This window comes from Canis lupus, chromosome 8, assembly GCF_003254725.2.
Source record: "Canis lupus dingo isolate Sandy chromosome 8, ASM325472v2, whole genome shotgun sequence".
Classification (NCBI taxonomy): domain Eukaryota; kingdom Metazoa; phylum Chordata; class Mammalia; order Carnivora; family Canidae; genus Canis; species Canis lupus.
The window spans coordinates 10,962,774-10,979,960 of NC_064250.1; the positions used below are offsets into that span (position 1 = coordinate 10,962,774).

Consider the following 17,187-nt stretch of genomic DNA (forward strand, 5'->3'; position numbering starts at 1 on the left):
TTGAAGAGCCAGTCTTTGTCCCTAAGTAGCAGATACACATCTAGATTCCTTTGACGAACTTGAATTCTCATTAAAGTTCCAGAGTGCACACTCTTTCTCTCACTAGTGAATTTGAAATACTGTGGTTTCCACTAATTATTGTGTTTGTATAATTTTTGTTAGCCATTGACAAATTTCCTGTACCATAATTCATTTCTAAAGTGAAAATAATGATTGATCTTTAAATTAATAAACATGTGACTATAGTCAATTCTCTGTTGGAATGGTGCAAAGAGTCCAAAACTATGACTCATGAAAGAATTATTTATATTTTCTGTTGAAACACAGTCTGAGGGTACATTTGAGATAGATTTACGTTTTTAAATATTTAGTTTTACTTAATCATATACTAATATTAGTGGACATTCCTTCATCTTATAGCAAATAATTTTTATAATTAAGGAAATTTCAGGGCTACAGAGGCGAAAGACAGGAAGAACTAAAAAATACCAAAACCAATCTATTGTATAGTTAATAAACAATGATACATTTGGTATTTATTTATGTTAAGCTAGCAGAAGTTGAATGATTATTTTACCGCAAGTATCTTTAAATCTAGGAGAATCAGCATCACTTTTTATTAGAGTACTATGAACATTAAGAAGAGCAGTTAATTTGCGGCACGTGGGTGGTTCAGTCGGTTAAGCATCCAAATCTTGATTTCAGCCCAGGTCATGAGTTCAAGCCCCACACTGAGCTCTGTGCTGGGCATGGAGCCTACTTTTCAAAAAGAGAGAATAGCAGTCAATTTGTTCTTTTAAGTCTTAGTTGACTTTACATTGATGTACTCAAGAGTTGTAAGGTATGGAGTTACTCATCTAGATATCATTATGAGCAGTTTTTGTTGCACATAGTAGTTTCCTACACTGAAATTCTCAATCAGGCATGGGAATTAGATCCAATTTATGCCCTGAGATGCACAATGGCATAGTTGAGTAGTTCCACACTGCTGTAATTATGATCAGCCTAACATCTGGAATAATCAGTTTTAAATGTTTAACTACTCTGAACTCTGACCCAAATTCATGTATGCAGTTATAGAATTTATTTTTAATAGTCAAGAGAATTAGCAATTAAAACAATACTCTAAATAAATATTGTTTAGAATGTTTACATATTTGCCAGAATCTGCCAGATAATATTTTAGTAAATCTCCATTGATAAAAAGCCTTTTAAAAAGATTACAACTTGGAAAATAACGTTTAAAAATATTGTTTAATTGTTTGGACTTGGACATTTATTTTCTATCAAATTATCCCTGGAATTCTTGAGATACTATTCTTTTATAATACTATGTTTTACCCCTAGAAAATATTCTTATTTATTGCAAATTGAAAATTCTCTTTGTCGCACTAGCATTCCTTGTGATCAGTAGAGGGAGCACAAGTTTCCGAACTAACCCTCCATCAGAAAACTAAAGTGACATCATCAGTGATGGTATTAAAGGGGAAAAATTTGAGTTTATATTTATTCATGCGCTGATAAAAATGAAAATTTATTAGGTAGATAGCCAAAAATAATAAAGATAAATGTAATAGCAGATTTGGAAACCATGTTTTAAGAAAAGAGATACAGTAACAAGAAAAAGCTTGATATAATTCTTTTAAAATTTAAAAGTCTAGATTGTAATGTATAGATTGATTAATAAGATTTAATTTTAATGGAGGTTTTGTTTATTTTCTTATACATGCTAAAGGTCATTGTAGGGCTGTCTGAAATGGTTACTTATTTGATGTATTAAAATTTGGTATGACAAAAGAAGTAGTGATTTCTGTGTGTGCTAGTTATGTTTTTGTATTCTTTAAAGAAGGCTAGGGATCCCTGGGTGGTGCAGCGGTTTGGCACCTGCCTTTGGCCCAGGGCACGATCCTGGAGACCCAGGATCGAATCCCACATCGGGCTCCCGGTGCATGGAGCCTGCTTCTCCCTCTGCCTGTGTCTCTGCCTCTCTCTCCCTCTCTCTGTGTGACTATCATAAATAAATAAAAATTTATGAAAAAAAAAAGAAGGCTAGAAAAATTTTCTCAGAATAGTCCTAAAGACTGATTACATTGTGATTAAGAATTTAATTATTTAAGAACATGTACTTCAGCAAAAGAACTCTTACACGAAAAAATCTTTTTAAAAAAATATTTTATGTATTTGAGAGTGAGAGAGAGAGAGAGCACCCATGTGCAAGCATGAGGGGTGATAGGTGGAAGGGAGAGGGAGAAGCAGGCTCCCCACTGAGCAGAGAGTCTGATGGGGTCCAGAACCCCAGGATCATGACCTGAGCCAAAGGCAGACACTTAACCATCTGAGCCACCCAGGCTACTCCCCAAAAATCTTTTATAAATGTGGCTGGTAGTTCTAATGGAATGTTTACATTTTGTAAGCATTTGATGATAGAAAATGATCAGTGTCCTTGTCAAAAAGTTGTTATTAATTGATTTATGAATGATGCTATTTAGATTACAAAGAGACTGAGATGATGTAGATGCTTACTTGTGATACTATGTTAGGGTTAAGTACAGCAAAAATCAAGGTACTTCAGCCTTCTCTCTAGGGTCTTATAGCTATCAAAATAATATTGCCAAACATTTTTATAACACATACATTTTTTTTAATGGAACATCTCTTTGAGTTAAATAGGAACAATGGATATTGGTACATTTAACAGAAGAGTTCTGTATAATACATCTTGATGTATTGAGATTTAGTGAGCTATTCAAGGTTATATAGTTACAAAAACATAGTAAACATAGCCAGAATTCAGAGCTCTTAACTGCTAGTTCAAGGAGTTACCAACTAAGAACTCATGTAGCAGTAGTTCAGGATAGATGATTTGAAAATATAAGAAATTGTTATTTTTTGTTAAGTGCCTATTTTGTGCATGACATTGTGTCTGTTTTATTTGAGTAATAAATGAGAAAAATCATAACTGCCCATGAAATTATATCATATAGTGGTAATACAAATAGTAAACAAAGGCTATTTAAAATAATAAAATGATTGTATCGTGTGAAAGCTGAAAGTGCTTTTTAGGGCTAATGCAATAGAAAACCCCCTGTATACTGTTATATAATTAAGAGAGAATTTGGTAGAAATGGCCAAGGAGGTTTTATTTACATGTGAAGAGAGTGGCTCTGAGATTGAACAGTCATTATTCTTAGAGTAGGGTAGCATTTCACATTCACTTAAATAGGTTTACTGAGTAGTCAGGATGAACAGGAGTGGTTTTGGAAACTATAGTTTAGAAGCAGTGCTAAAGCATATAATCTGAGCTAGCTGAGACCTTGGAGACTATCTAGTCTTTGCATTAACTTTGTAGCTAAGGAAACTGAGACCTAGAGTGATTCTGAGTTACTTGCTGGAGGTCAGTCACACAGCTAGATGGGCACAGAACTGGAATCAGATTCCTTCCAAATGCCTAGATATGAAAAAGCAGTGAAATAGATTGATAACAGAACCTAGAAGGTGGCAAATTGTGGATGTATATTAGCTCTGTGGAGTAGAGTCGAGTATAATTTTTTTCAAAGATGTGATTTCCATCAATCTTTGAAAGACAGGAAAGAAAACAGTCAACTAGTTTTTGGTTCCTTGGGCAGAGCAAATAGAAATAGAAGGATGTGGTGACCCATGAAACAGTTTGAAAAGTATGGTGAGCTGCCTGGTGGTACATATAAAAGTGACTTTTCCAGCAACTTCTAAGACATTTTATTAATAACAGTAATAAAATAATGTGATAATATGAGCAACAACAACATCAGCTACCTTTTACTGAATGTTTACCCTGTGTCTAGGCATCATGTCAAGCACCTTACATACATTAGTTTCATTTAATTATTTCTGAGATTTAGTTTCCTCATCTATAAAATGGCATAGTAACAGCAACCTCAGAGAGATTATTGCCCTAGTAACATAGGAAGTTGGCTATGGAATGAAAATTTGATTTCTGATTCTGTTGGAATTCCAAAGCTAGTGTTTCTCAAACTTGAGTAATGAATAGGCCCTCCTTCTAAAGGAAAAATAATCTGCCCCATACCCCATATTGACTTATTCTTATTATAAGACTACTTAGCTAGGTGTAACTATAAATTCCTTAAGCTTATAGGTCTTATGTAATTTTTTAAAAACTAAAAAATATTAGAGGAAATACAAGCAAAACTTTAAAAAATCAATACAATTCAAATTAATGACATTAGTTTAATGTGAAAGATGAAGTGTTTTTTTGCTGAAATGAAAATATTGATTGCAAGATGAATTTGTAGCTAGCTCCTATGGCACAGGTTCTTTTAAATTTGGCATGCCTATATTGCCATGTGCTTTGTGATGACTTGGTTTCCCTGCCACTTGTCTTTATTTGGACTGCTTCAAAATGCCCCTTCAACTATACTTTGTAGTATTGTTTGACCTTCATTTGGAGCAGTCCATTATTTATTGTTGATCCTACATCTGTTTCCATTAGTTGTGATGAAATACTACCTTTTAGTGCCAGTTTAATAGTTTGGAGCTCTGAAATGTCATGTCAGTGTATATTTAGTTAGAAGATGATGGTTATCTAGGTAATGTAGAATAGGTTTATATTAATTATTTTTCAGGTTATCATCTAGAAAAACCCACAAAATTTAGGAAATCACAAACTGCAGATCATAACCAGCCCTCTGATATTTCCACTTAAAAATTTACACTGCACTTTCTCTCGAAATGCTATATCATAGGACCATCTGGTTTCTGCAGGGTCATAGTGGAGACCCAGGAAAGCATCTATCTTCACCTACCTTTGTTGCTGCCTTCATTTAGGCCACCACTATTTTGCATCTTAGTTTCTACCACAGCCTCTAGTTTTACCCCCACCAAACTGTACTTTATGGTGCATTCTGTACTAGTGAGTTTCTATAATATAGATTTTTAGGACTCAGCTCAGGAATCACCCTTTTCTGAAACCTTTCCCCTATTGTTTCTCCTTGTCTCCTGCTTTTTCACTCCATCCATTATCACCTTCACCATTCTGACCCCTAGAATGAGTTAGTTATCTTTCCTTTATTTCTCCTTTTTAATTCCATAATATTGAAGAGGCATACTTCTGTTACAATGGTTAGCACATTGTGTTGTAATCTTTAATTTTTTTGGATTTTCCAACTAGATTATTAGCTTCTTGAAAGCAGAGCTTACCTTGTGCATCTTCTAACTAGCACATTATCTGAATAGGAAGAAAGTCTTGATGACATAGCTATGATCTTGAATCATTGGTCAGTCAGTTGTTATTGTAGAAGTGAGGAGTTAAAAATAGTCAAGAACAAAGTAGACATTTCCTCATCTTTCCCATTCATGTATGTAAAATTTGTACAAATGACCTAAATAGTTAATGTAGTAGTAGGCTCTTTTAGCATATAAGCAATATAATTTTGGAAGTAATCTTTCCATAAAGAATTAAATGATGGTGTCATTTCTATTGGTTAGGTGCTGTGATCGTCTCTACGCCCCAGGACATTGCATTGGTGGACGCACATAAGGGTGCTGAGATGTTTCGGAAAGTCCATGTGCCTGTAAGCATTTACAGCTTCATTGTTACAATATGGAATACTCAAACTAAGAAGCAAGTCATTGAGAAATACAGTCCAAATCTTAATTTATTTCTGTACAGAAACCTATTTGAAAACACTACTTCATCTTTATGGTAACTTTAACAACACACATATAGGTGCTAATGTGTATATGTTATATTAATCAAGAAAAATTCTAACTGCATTAAAATATTTTTTTAAAGAATTCTAAAACATCAGGTATGAGTTCTATGACCAAGTACTATCTCTCCAAATACTTGGAGATATTACCAACAGAAAACTCCCCCATGAGTGTTTAGGTGGAGGTACTAGAATAGAGCACTGATAGGAAGACAAGGTGAAAAAGATGACTTTTTTCCTTCTGTCTCCAATTTAAGTCATTTGTAGCTCACCATCTTCTAAAAAGTATCTAAGGGTTTTCTACACCATATGACGAAATAAAATCAATCTAAAATGTAGTAATATTAAGAAAAAGGATAATTAAAATCAGAATGAGAAGCAAATCTGTAAACAAACTACATGCCATTAAGGAACTTAAATACATGCTAGAAGTAATCTATGAATTTTTTTAGGAATCACATAGAGCCTTTATAAAACTGTCCATTTCCATGAGATTAGAAAGAACATGATTTTCAAGAGAAGGAGAACTGAGACCAGAGAGGCATAAATCTCCCCTAGGTTCTTAGAAAAGACTGTTTATATAATGAACACACTGATTGCCTTTTTTTAAAACTATAAGTAGAGGGTTCATCCTCCTAGCCTGCATCAGCAAAAGCAAGCGGACTTATGCCAGAGTACAGTTTAGAACAAGCATTTTTGTACAAAGCCAATGTGATGCCTCCATCCATATGATTATCTAGTGGCTTTGCTTAATTCAGGGATAGATTTTAGAGCTTATAGAGCAGAGTTTTTTAGGCTTCAGCCCATAAATTAGCTTCAGGAATCTCATGATTCTTTCTCCCTCCACCCCTCCCCCACTCCCAAATCATATGTTCACTTGAGTTTGTTTTAGTATGGAGAGAATTCATAACTTTCATTGAATTCTTCAATGAAACTAACACAGTATAAGATCCAGTGATGTACTAGCATGAATGGGCTCTTTCACAAATATTTTTCTCCCAGGGGAGCACATCTGAAAAGTATAAAATAATAGAGTAGTGGAGTTGAGATGATCCTCTTTGACAAGTACCTCTTCTCCCTTGCCAGTTAGTGCAGAGCTGTATGCATTAACAAGCTGTGGAGCTCTGGACTGGGTCCAGATTGTCTTAGGAAAATTGAGGAGCCTAATAAGGATGATCTGAGGGTATTCCCACAATCAGAAATATTTAAAGCCTATCTTTATATATGGATAAATGAATGATAAAACCCCCATGGTATTATATGTTGTGAATTTTAGCTTGGAAAATTTTGAAAGCAATGGTAATCAAGTGCACACCTCAGAAAAATGTCTCATTAAAGCACATAGTTTGCAGGGCGCCTGGGTAACTCAGTCAATTCAGCTCAGGTCATGATCCTAGAGTCTGGAGATTGAGCCCCACATCGGATTCCCTGCTCAGCAGGGAGTCTGCTTCTCTCTCTGTCTCTCCCTCCTGCTTGTGTTCACCCTCTCACTCACTCACTCACTCTCTCTCAAATAAATAAATAAATAAATAAAATTAAATAAATAAAATCTTCAAAGCACATAGTTTGAGCAATTATGCCCTCCAAAATAAACTAGGTACAAGTAATACTTACCCACCCAAATAACTAAGTAAGAATACTTACATGGGATTTTAAAATATAAACCAGCAAAAAGTAAGAGAGACGTCTATCTACCAAAAATTATGAGAGCAAGTAATACATAATCCTTCTTTCTAGCAGAAATTAGGTGACAGAGCCAGTGGTCTGTTCCTGCCACTTCAAGGTTAATCGTCATCCTATCAGTATACAAACAAGTGAATGCTTAAGTTCTCATTCTGTAAGATGAGAGTAAGAGGCATATGTCCAGTTTACTTTAAAGTATCATGAAATTATTGAGGAAAAGTTTTTTAAAAAGCAGAAACCAACATTTTTTTATTTCCCACTCTGTAAATTATCATTTTGTACACCAAGAGACTATTTTAATGAATGCTGTCACTTGATGTGACTATGGCTATGGGGCGGGTTTTACATGCACTTTGCTAGTTGGGGGTCTAATGACCATAGATGGCAAATTCAGCCATGCACCTTTTTAGTCTTTAGGTTATTTTCATTTACCTGCAGCACCTGATAGGTACTGCCATCTAAGTAAAGAGGCAATCTTATAATTGTTCTGACAGATTTTTCTCTACACTTTAGGACAAAGGGACAAAAGGTGAGACAGAGACTCCTATGGAACATAACAGTGGGAAAGAGGGATGGTCACTAGGTGGGTGCCACTGAAAATGAAAGTTGAAGATACCAGCAAGGAAATACAGTGAGGAAATATTTCAAGTGAAGGATCTTGAGCTGCATAAAGCTCATAGACTAGTGCAAGATTAGTTTTGGAGTGAAAGAGCTGTTTGTGATCCAGAAAGTTAATGTTGAAGTTTAAGTTTGCACCAGAATGTGATTGGTCATGGGTGTGTGGGACTGAAGTGGAATAGAAGTAAAAGTCATTGGAAATGCATAATCCCTCCAAATTGGTTCTTTTGACATCATCCTGTATCCTTATTATAACCCTCTTTTTTTCACTCCTATGTTTCAATTATTTGCTCTCTAAACAGCAAAAACTTTTAAAGGAGGTAGAATATATTAATCATCTCTTAAGCCTGCAGAACAAGATCGGTGCTCAGTAATCTTTGCAAGTGAATGAGAGAACTTTCCAACAATGAGCTCTAGAAACAATTGGACAACCATGGTGCAGCTAGCTTCATTGTATAGGGAATCCTGGCTATAAGTAGGATGTGGATTTGATGACCTCTGAGATCCTTCTGACACTTAAGAGCATTGGAATCTAAGTTAAGGCAAAGCATTTGAAATTAGAAAGTGTTCCATAAATGCAAACGAGTAATTTATGCTTTGTTGATGCCATTTATATTTCATTTTTTTCCTAGTTTTTAGTCTTGCTTTCTTTTTTTTCTCCTTTTGAAGTGCATTAGTTCCCATGGAAACAATGATGTCATTGGAATTCATTGGTATGGACAGAGTTTAGTAATATCTACAAGAATATTTTGAAGTTAATTTAAATGGTTTCCTAAAACTCAAGGCTTGTGGGACCTGGGTGGCTCAGTCGGTTAAATGTCTGCCTTCTGCTCAGGTCAAGATCCCGGTGTCCCGGAATCAGACCTCCTCATCCATCATCAGGCTTCCTGCTCATCCAGGGAACCTTCTTCTCCCTCTGCCCTTCTCCCTGCTCATGCTCTCTCTCTAACTCACTTTCTCTCTCTCAAATAAATAAATAAAATCTAAATAAATAAATAAATAAAACTTAAGGCTTGGTTAGGGGAAGGAGAAGAAGAGATGAACTATTAAATTCTTTGTTCTCTGCCTGAAATCATATCAGCTCTGCCAAATCCTCGATTATCTCAGTGTTTACAGACTGTTTTTTTTTAAATAATAATTTTTTTTTCAATCTTACACATTTTGAACTGTGAGTACTTTTTGCATTGTCACTCTTAACCATTTTTATTGCTTCTTCTTCAAAGGAGGCCCAGGCACCTCAACTTGGAGTCCTTCTACCATTTGAACTTAGAGTTTCAGGGATTTCACTATCCAGCCCCAACTTCTTGGGCAATCTCCTTCCCAGTTCCTGAAAAGTGTATTAAAGTATATTTCCCCTCTTACAGCATCTATACATAGGGATCTATTAGTTAATTTTAATTCAATAAGTAGTTTATTTTACAAATATATATTTACTCCTATTGAGTGCCTTCCATAAGCAAAGTACTGTGATAAGTTTCTCTTATTAATTAGAAGAAAAAAAAAGAAGGATGAAGGTTTTTGTTTTTGTTTTTGTTTTGCCAAATACCTTATCATCCTATAGACTGGCTCCATTATGGTCAAGGGGCCCTGATTTCTGAAGAACATGAGGACGCTTTCTACTTTGTGCTAATAAGTAGGGCTGTCATGGAAAAGTCATGATTTTTTTCACATCCTGTTATTTTGTACATATAGTCCCTTTCCTGATAAACCATCGTTAGCTTGGGAACTCATATTCACATTTCAGATCCCTGCTCAGCATTACTTTTTCTAGGAAGCTTTTATCAAAGTCCCGGAAAAGGTTAATCTTTCTCTGAACTACTTGAACATATGTCTGGCTTGGCCCTTATCCCACTATAGTTTACCTGTCAGTCTCCACAGAAGAAGAATCTTGGAGGGTAAGAAAACATGCTTTAAATATTCTTAAATGCTCAGTTACCTGGTATATAGCAGGCATTTAAGTACCTATTATATAGACATTTGACCTGGTATATAATGGCAGCCACAATCTGCTGTTGTCTTTATCCCCAGCTCATAGGCCACTCTGCCTTGCATTCTCTCTGCCACAGTGAAACTGGTCATGTTCCACTTCTTTTAGACTTCCACAGAATTTCTTTCTTCATGGCCTTGAGCATGCTGTTTCTCCACATGAGATCCCTTTACCATCATTTTTCACTTGGTAGCTCCTTTTTATCCTTTGGTACTTAGATTGAATGATTGTTTCTCTGAGAGACTGCCCTGTCCCTGTTAACTAGGTGGGCTTGTTCTGGTGCATAATCTAGTAAGACTCTAATTCCCCTTTTGTAGCTGTTTTCATATTTGTCAGTACTTTTCACATTTGTGCATGCCATGCTATAAGCTTTGAGTGAAGGGACCCCTTACCTCCCCCTGTGCCAAGAACATACAGCTGCTCACTAAATAAATACAGAATGAATGAATGGAGTAGGATTTTCATAGGCATATCCAGAGACTTGAGTAGGGACAGAATTTAGTCTGAAAAGAATCAGGAAATCACAAGTTGCGTTCAGGGTTGTTCAGTTTGTCTATAGTTGAAGTAATATGCTTTGGTGTAGCTCTGCTAGGCCCAGATTTGGTAGAGTTTTAACCACAGAGCTAAAGATTTGGACTTTCTTCTTGAGATTTAGAGGAGTCCATAAATAATGTTGGTTGAGAAATAGACTTAATTAGAATGGAGCTTTAAAAATATTTAATTTGGTGGAAATTAATAGAAAGGGCAGGAGCCGGGAGAGTGAAAACATTAAGGAAGCATTTGCAATGCTCAGAGTTACTCACACTGCAGGTTGTGACCCACTCATTAGTCATGAAACCAATACAGTGAGAAATGAAACCCTGTAAACAATACAGGGTAAATTACTCTCAGGAAGACAAAGTATTGCTTTATAAAGATTTGGTCTCAGTTATACATACACAAAGGGGGTTTTTGTGTTGGATCAAGATTTAAAATATTTCTCTTATGGTAAGACAGTTTTAATAATTTGGAACAACACTGATGTAGGTGATAGGGAATAGGGATCTGACAGCATTGAAAATGGAAAAGAGAATAAATATAGTTGACATTTTGAAGGAAGAATTGACAGGCTTGGCAATTGATTACATAGGGTAGGGGTGGTTAGAAAAAAAATGACAAAAATCTAAGGGATTTTGAGAGTTAGGCTGCCATTAATAAATCTACCAGGTGCTAGTTTTTTGCTCAGGTTGACAATGAGTAGAAATAAGAGGTTAGATCCTCAGTCACAAATCCCTGCCCTTACTTTCTATGAGGATTATGATTTAAAACTGTTTGGCAAGGAAGAGACTGGTAGAGAAAATGATTTTGAGTTGGCCTTTTTAGTACTATTCACATCACATGATGTATGTGACCATCTCCTCACAGAAACATTTATTAATCTGTATATTTGTAGCCTTTTTTTTTTTTTAGATTTTATTTATTTATTCATAGAGACACAGAGAGAGAATGAGAGGCAGAGACACAGGCAGAGGGAGAAGCAGGCTCCATGCAGAGAGCCTGACGTGGGACTCGATCCAGGGTTTCCAGGATCACGCCCCAGGCTGCAGGCGGCACTAAACCGCTGCGCCACCAGGGCTGCCCTATTTGAAGCCTTTTATACCTAGATTGATCTTTTTAGCACTGAGAGAGCTATATTCTTTAGTAAGTATATAACCTCTCTTATGGTTGCAAATTAAATTACTTCAGAAATCTTATAGTAATTTTTTAAGCAATAGGGTGCTACTGGCACAAGCATTCTTACGTAGTGGTGAAGAGAGTGAGTTCAGGAGTCTGAAGGCTAGAGTTCAAATCCTAACTCTCTCACTTGGTAGCTGTATAACCTAAGCAAGTTACTTAATTCATAAGGTAGAAATTATATTACTGTTTCCCTCATATGGTTGAGGTGAGAAATAAATGAAATAATGCCCACAAAGGGCTTAGTAGCACCGTGTTTGGCACAAACTGAATAACCAATAATGTCAATGTAATTAATGTTGCTTATTATAAACTTTTAGAATATTGTGAAACAGATAAATTTATAATTTATAGATATTTATGTATTTGGCCTACATATTTTGACTAGTCCATATTTGCTAAAAAGAATTTTAACAAGAGGAGCACCTGGGTGGCTCAGTGGTTGAGCATCTGCCTTTTGCTCTGGTCGTGATCCTGGGATCCTGGGATTGAGTCCCACATTGGGCTCCCTGCATGGAGCCTGCTTCTCCCTCTGCCTGTGTCTCTGCTTCTCTCTCTGTCTCTCTCGTGAATAAATAAATAAAATCTTAAAAAAAAAAAGAATTTTAACAAGAAATTGTTAAAAATTTAGATGAATATTGTGAGATTTCCTTGAGTACTTTACTTGAGCCTAAACCATTCTCTTAATATAGATTAAATTGCTAAGTATATAGAATCTAAAATTATTTAAAATATGCATTATTTAATACAGTTAATTGCTGTCACAAGTAAATCTCAAAATACATAATGATGTAAATGGAATAGCAGTTTATTTCTTGCTCATGTAATAGTATTCATAGATGAACAGGTGAGCAGGGTGATCTTCCAGGAAGTTACTTAGGCCACTGTAGTCTCTGCCATGTTCACATGTGAGTATCAGCCCACCTTTGGGGCCATCCTCATTTGAGCCAGCCAGAAGGGAAAACACAGCACAGAGGCATGCATGTGGAGATTTTTATGAACCAAACATACATACATCTCTGTTCACACTTCACCTAAACTCAGTTGTATGGTCATATGTCACATTTCTCAAGGAGCCCAAGAAATGTAGGTTAGCTATGTGCCAAGGAAGATGAGACCGTGGACTTAGGTCAACAGCTGCATGTCTGCTACAGCTGATCTGGAAACAAAAGTATAGATTAAAGCCTAATGCTAGTCACTGAACTTACTTTTTTTTTTTTTTTCTGTGTAAATAATTCTGAAAATTCTGTAACTGTTTTAGCCTTGCAAGTATTTTAAAAAAGGAAATAGGAATCTTGTTCTTCCTGTGGTTTACTTTTCCTGCTGGTTAAAAACAAAAAAGTAAAAGAAAAAGATACTACTGTTGTGTGGAGCTTTTAAATATTTATTTATAAAGGGTTAATTGTTATATTTTCTATATATATTAGGTGATCTTAGAACCTAAAATAGAGGATTCTTATCAATGTTTTCTTTCCATGTTCCATTGCTTTTCATTTTCATTGTCACAGACTGTAATGTTCTGAGCAATGAGGATCGAGTTGTGGTTTATTATTTTTCTGACAGAGTAGCCATTTATGGTAGTTTGGTTAACCATTTAGACTCAGAGTTCCATATCTTCACCCCTGAATGTCTTCAAAACCCAAGTATTCATGATACCTGTCTTAGAGCTGTTTTAGCATCTGTCTGGTTTGTCTCTTAGACCCCAAAAGTCCTACTATATGTAATACCTCAAGCTGACCTGCCTTAAAAAACAATTTAGAAAAAGATGATCTTACATGAAAATTGAGGCAAGTGACATATTTATTTTCTCCTTTCCTCCTTGAGCATAGTTTTTCCTCTGTGATTATCAACCAGTCTCATTTGGTTCTCTGGGAAGTTTCATACCTTTGATGTATTTGAAGAATCTTTCATTTTTGGCTATAGAGGCCTTATGAAGTCCTGTTTGAATTCTTTCTAGGAACACACTAATTAGTTTGCCCATGACATCACATGTGGCTTCCTACTTCACAATTGGTTAGCTTTTCCACTTTTAGAAAAGTGGCTTTTCTTTATAAAACTGGGTAGCATGCTGCATCTTGGCCATAATTACATCTCAGAGACCAATTTGTATGCTCAGGTGTGTCTTTCCTTGGAATCTCTCACAAGTTTATGAATGCTTTTAACTAGAATGCAGTTCTATTTACATGAATTACATGCGATTTACATGAATTAAAGTAATATAACCCTAACAACTCTGTGGGATAGATGACATTGTTTTTCTCATTTTACAGATGAGGAAACTGTAGTATAGAGATTAAATAACTCACATAAGGTCACCTATCTGTTTAGTGGGCATCTGGGCTCCTATCCCAAGCAGTTTGCTTTCCAGAGACTACATTTTAACTGCTGTTTCTGTAGATTATCCAAAACTGAATAGTCCAGAATTTAGTAATGTGAACACAGTAGAATATACCACACGGTGAGAATTTTTAGGGAACAAGAGGAGTCTCCATTAAATTTACTTATCGTTGGGGTTCTGATTGTCCAGGTGGGCAAGTGAAACAAGAAATGGGTGTATTGAAAAATGAGGAGTTAAGGGGCCCCTTACCCCCTGGACCTTCCTCCTCCCTCTATCCCTGACGGTTCTGGCTTTCCCAAACCGCTTTTGATCTTCTGATTCCTCTTGGGTTGAAGCAGACCAAGTTCCCCCCAGGCACCCCAGGTTGGGGGGGGGCCTGTATTTTTTTTAATGACACCCCAGTTCCTCACCTGTTCCTCCCTTTTCCCATGCTGCCAACTTCTAACCGCAATAGTGACTCTGTGTTTGTCTGTTTAGTTCTTTTTTTTTTTTTTTTTTTTTTTTTTGTCTGTTTAGTTCTGTGTATAAATGGCATGTTGTGGAAAAAAAAAAAATAGCTTCAGGTGTAGTCAAGAGAAGTATAATGAGTGTTTTGGGGAAGTGGAGCTCCATAACCAGGGGAAGGAAGTGAAGTCTAAAGCCTTGATTGCTGCAGTTAGTGTGAAGATGGTTCAAATTAGGCCTTCCCTTATAACTGTGCTCTTAATTATTATGCTAAACCCCTCTACTAACCCATATTGACTCATTGTTTTGGGCCACCTAGTTCCCATGAACAAAATCCTTGAGTTCTCTTGTTTAGTGACTTCCACATACAAACCAGTGACCTAGCCGGTTTGAATTGTGGCTATGTTTTATACTAACTGCGATCTTGAGCAAATAATACAGCTTCAGTGTTTTGTGAACCATCTCATAGGTCATTAGGGCAGTTAAATAAGATTATATATACAGTACTTAGCATAGATAGACCTTAGCACCAAGTACTGTAAAGGGTGGCTCTGAATGTTATTGTTTTAGTGGTAGATTTTAGGGGTCATAATTATGAAATCATCATTCGTTGTAAACCCTCATTTCAGGATTCAAGACATAAAGAAGTGAAGCTGTACCTCATGGACCCACAGCTGTTTAGTTGGTCCCTGAGAGGAATATGAATGCAGGTTTCCCCATTCATTGTTTTTTCCATGCCAGACTACTTCTTCTGAAAGAGAAAACAGAAACACCCATCTCAGTTTTAAAAATTACAATATTTGGGGGCACCTGGCTGGTGCAGTCAATTTAAGCATCTGACTCTTGATTTCGGCTCAGGTGGTGATTCAGTCATGGCATCCAGCTCCACCTTAGACTCCACAGTGCATAGTATGCTTGGGACTTTTCTCACTCTCTCTCTCTGTCCCTTCCCGCTGCACTCACTTACAATTGCACATGCTTTCTAAAATAAATGAAAATAAATCTTTAAAAAAATTATAGTATTTGGGCACTTGCTTCAAGGAATATACTGAAAACTAAGTTCAAGGCTAATGGAGAACTGAATAACATTTAAGAATCTAATCTATTTCTGTTATTATTCATTTTCTATTTAACAATTTCTCCTCATTTTTTCTTAAATCATAGTTTTAGTCCTTGTGACAAATTCCAACCAACAAGAATTTAACCTTGAGAAATTGAATTATATAGTAATCTGAAAATCTTGCTTGTTACTTACCTGAATCTGGATTTAAATGCCAAGAAGAAATTAAAATTGGGGCCTTTTGAGCTTGCATAATTCAATTCAGTTGGACACAAAAATCCAATATTTCAGAGCAATGTTGATATTTCAAGAGAGTCAATTTTTTTAAAGTTAATAAAAGAAGTACCTTTCTGAGCCAATGATGGATTGGAATAACGTAAAAATAACATGTAAAAGGTTTGTGGTGGCTGATGTTAAGCAGGCATTTGGCATTTACATTCTTTGAGTAAAATAGCTGAAGTAAAAAGAGATAAGGATCGTATACATGTTTTCCTCTTTAAAAAAATTATTTTTAGTTTCGTTGACACAAAAAAGGATCTTATATTTTGATGAGACATTAAAAAATGATTGAGCATGCTTACAGCTGCATCTCAATAGTATTATGTAAATTAGGCTCTGGCAAAGCATCTGTTTTCTAATGTTTCTACTATCAAAGATATACAAAATAGCTCTATAATAAACAAACAGCTTAACAACACATAAAGTATTCACACAGCATAAAACATTTGGGAGGGGACATGTGGACATGGTCACGTGGACATGAACTCTTTCATATTTAAGAAAATTTTTATGAATAAAACTGTCATATAGATATTCTGATGTTAATTCTTATTATTGGCTCCTATTCAAAACTCATTGATTATAGAACACTTTTAAAACTATAGTATTGATTATAGAACTCTTTTAAAAACTAGTATAGTGTTTTCTAATCTTTTTAATACTCAAGGTTCTCTTCTAAACTTTCTTCCAGCTAACCCTATGGTTTGAAAAAGTTGTCTGACACATACTCTGCATAATTTAATAATTTGTTTTCTTTTCTAATTAATCAAATAAATATATGTATGTTAATCACACTCAGTTGTTAGAATTTCAACTAAAAGCAAAGACTTGACAGTTTATCTTTCCTATATAGTCTTGAAGGTAAATGTTTCTTCAATTTTTAAAAGTACTCATAAATCACTGGCCCTCATAAATGTTTTTGTGCATCTTTAGGACCTTGAAACAGCATTAAATAAGGTAATTACCAAAATTAGTTCTATAGTCACACTTCAATTGTCTACAAAGTGCTGTCTAATAGAAAGGAAATGCAATTCACAAACTGATTTAAAAATTTTTAGGGATGCCTGAGTGGCTCAGCAGTTGAGCACCTGCCCCTGGCTCAGGGCGTGATCCACGGTCTCCCTGCCTTGAGCTTGCTTCTCCCTTTGCCTATGTCTCTGCCTTTCTGTCTCTGCCTTTCTCTCTCTGTGTCTTTCATGAATAAATAAATAAAAATCTTTAAAAAAAATTTGACTATCCATATTTTAAAATGTAGAAAAAAATATGACCTTAATTTTAATAATATACTTAATATATTAGGGGATCTCTGGGTGGCTCAGTGGTCGAGCATCTGCCCTTGGCCCAGGGCGTGATCCTGGAG

The 17,187-nt window shown here is 35.6% G+C and overlaps 1 protein-coding gene across 20 annotated transcripts in view; it reads left to right on the forward strand.

Annotated features, from left to right (window-relative positions):
- Nucleotides 1–17,187, forward strand: part of NUBPL (NUBP iron-sulfur cluster assembly factor, mitochondrial) — a 230,390-nt gene that overhangs the window by 167,449 nt on the left and 45,754 nt on the right. For all 20 annotated transcript variants that reach the window (XR_007412681.1, XR_003135457.3, XR_007412676.1 and 17 more), the window contains exon 8: nucleotides 5,482–5,567. Coding sequence is in view for 12 of the 20 variants with exons in the window: in XM_049113623.1 (XP_048969580.1) it covers nucleotides 5,482–5,567 (86 nt within the window). In the remaining 8 variants the exon portion in view is untranslated. The remainder of the gene's footprint in view (nucleotides 1–5,481; nucleotides 5,568–17,187) is intronic.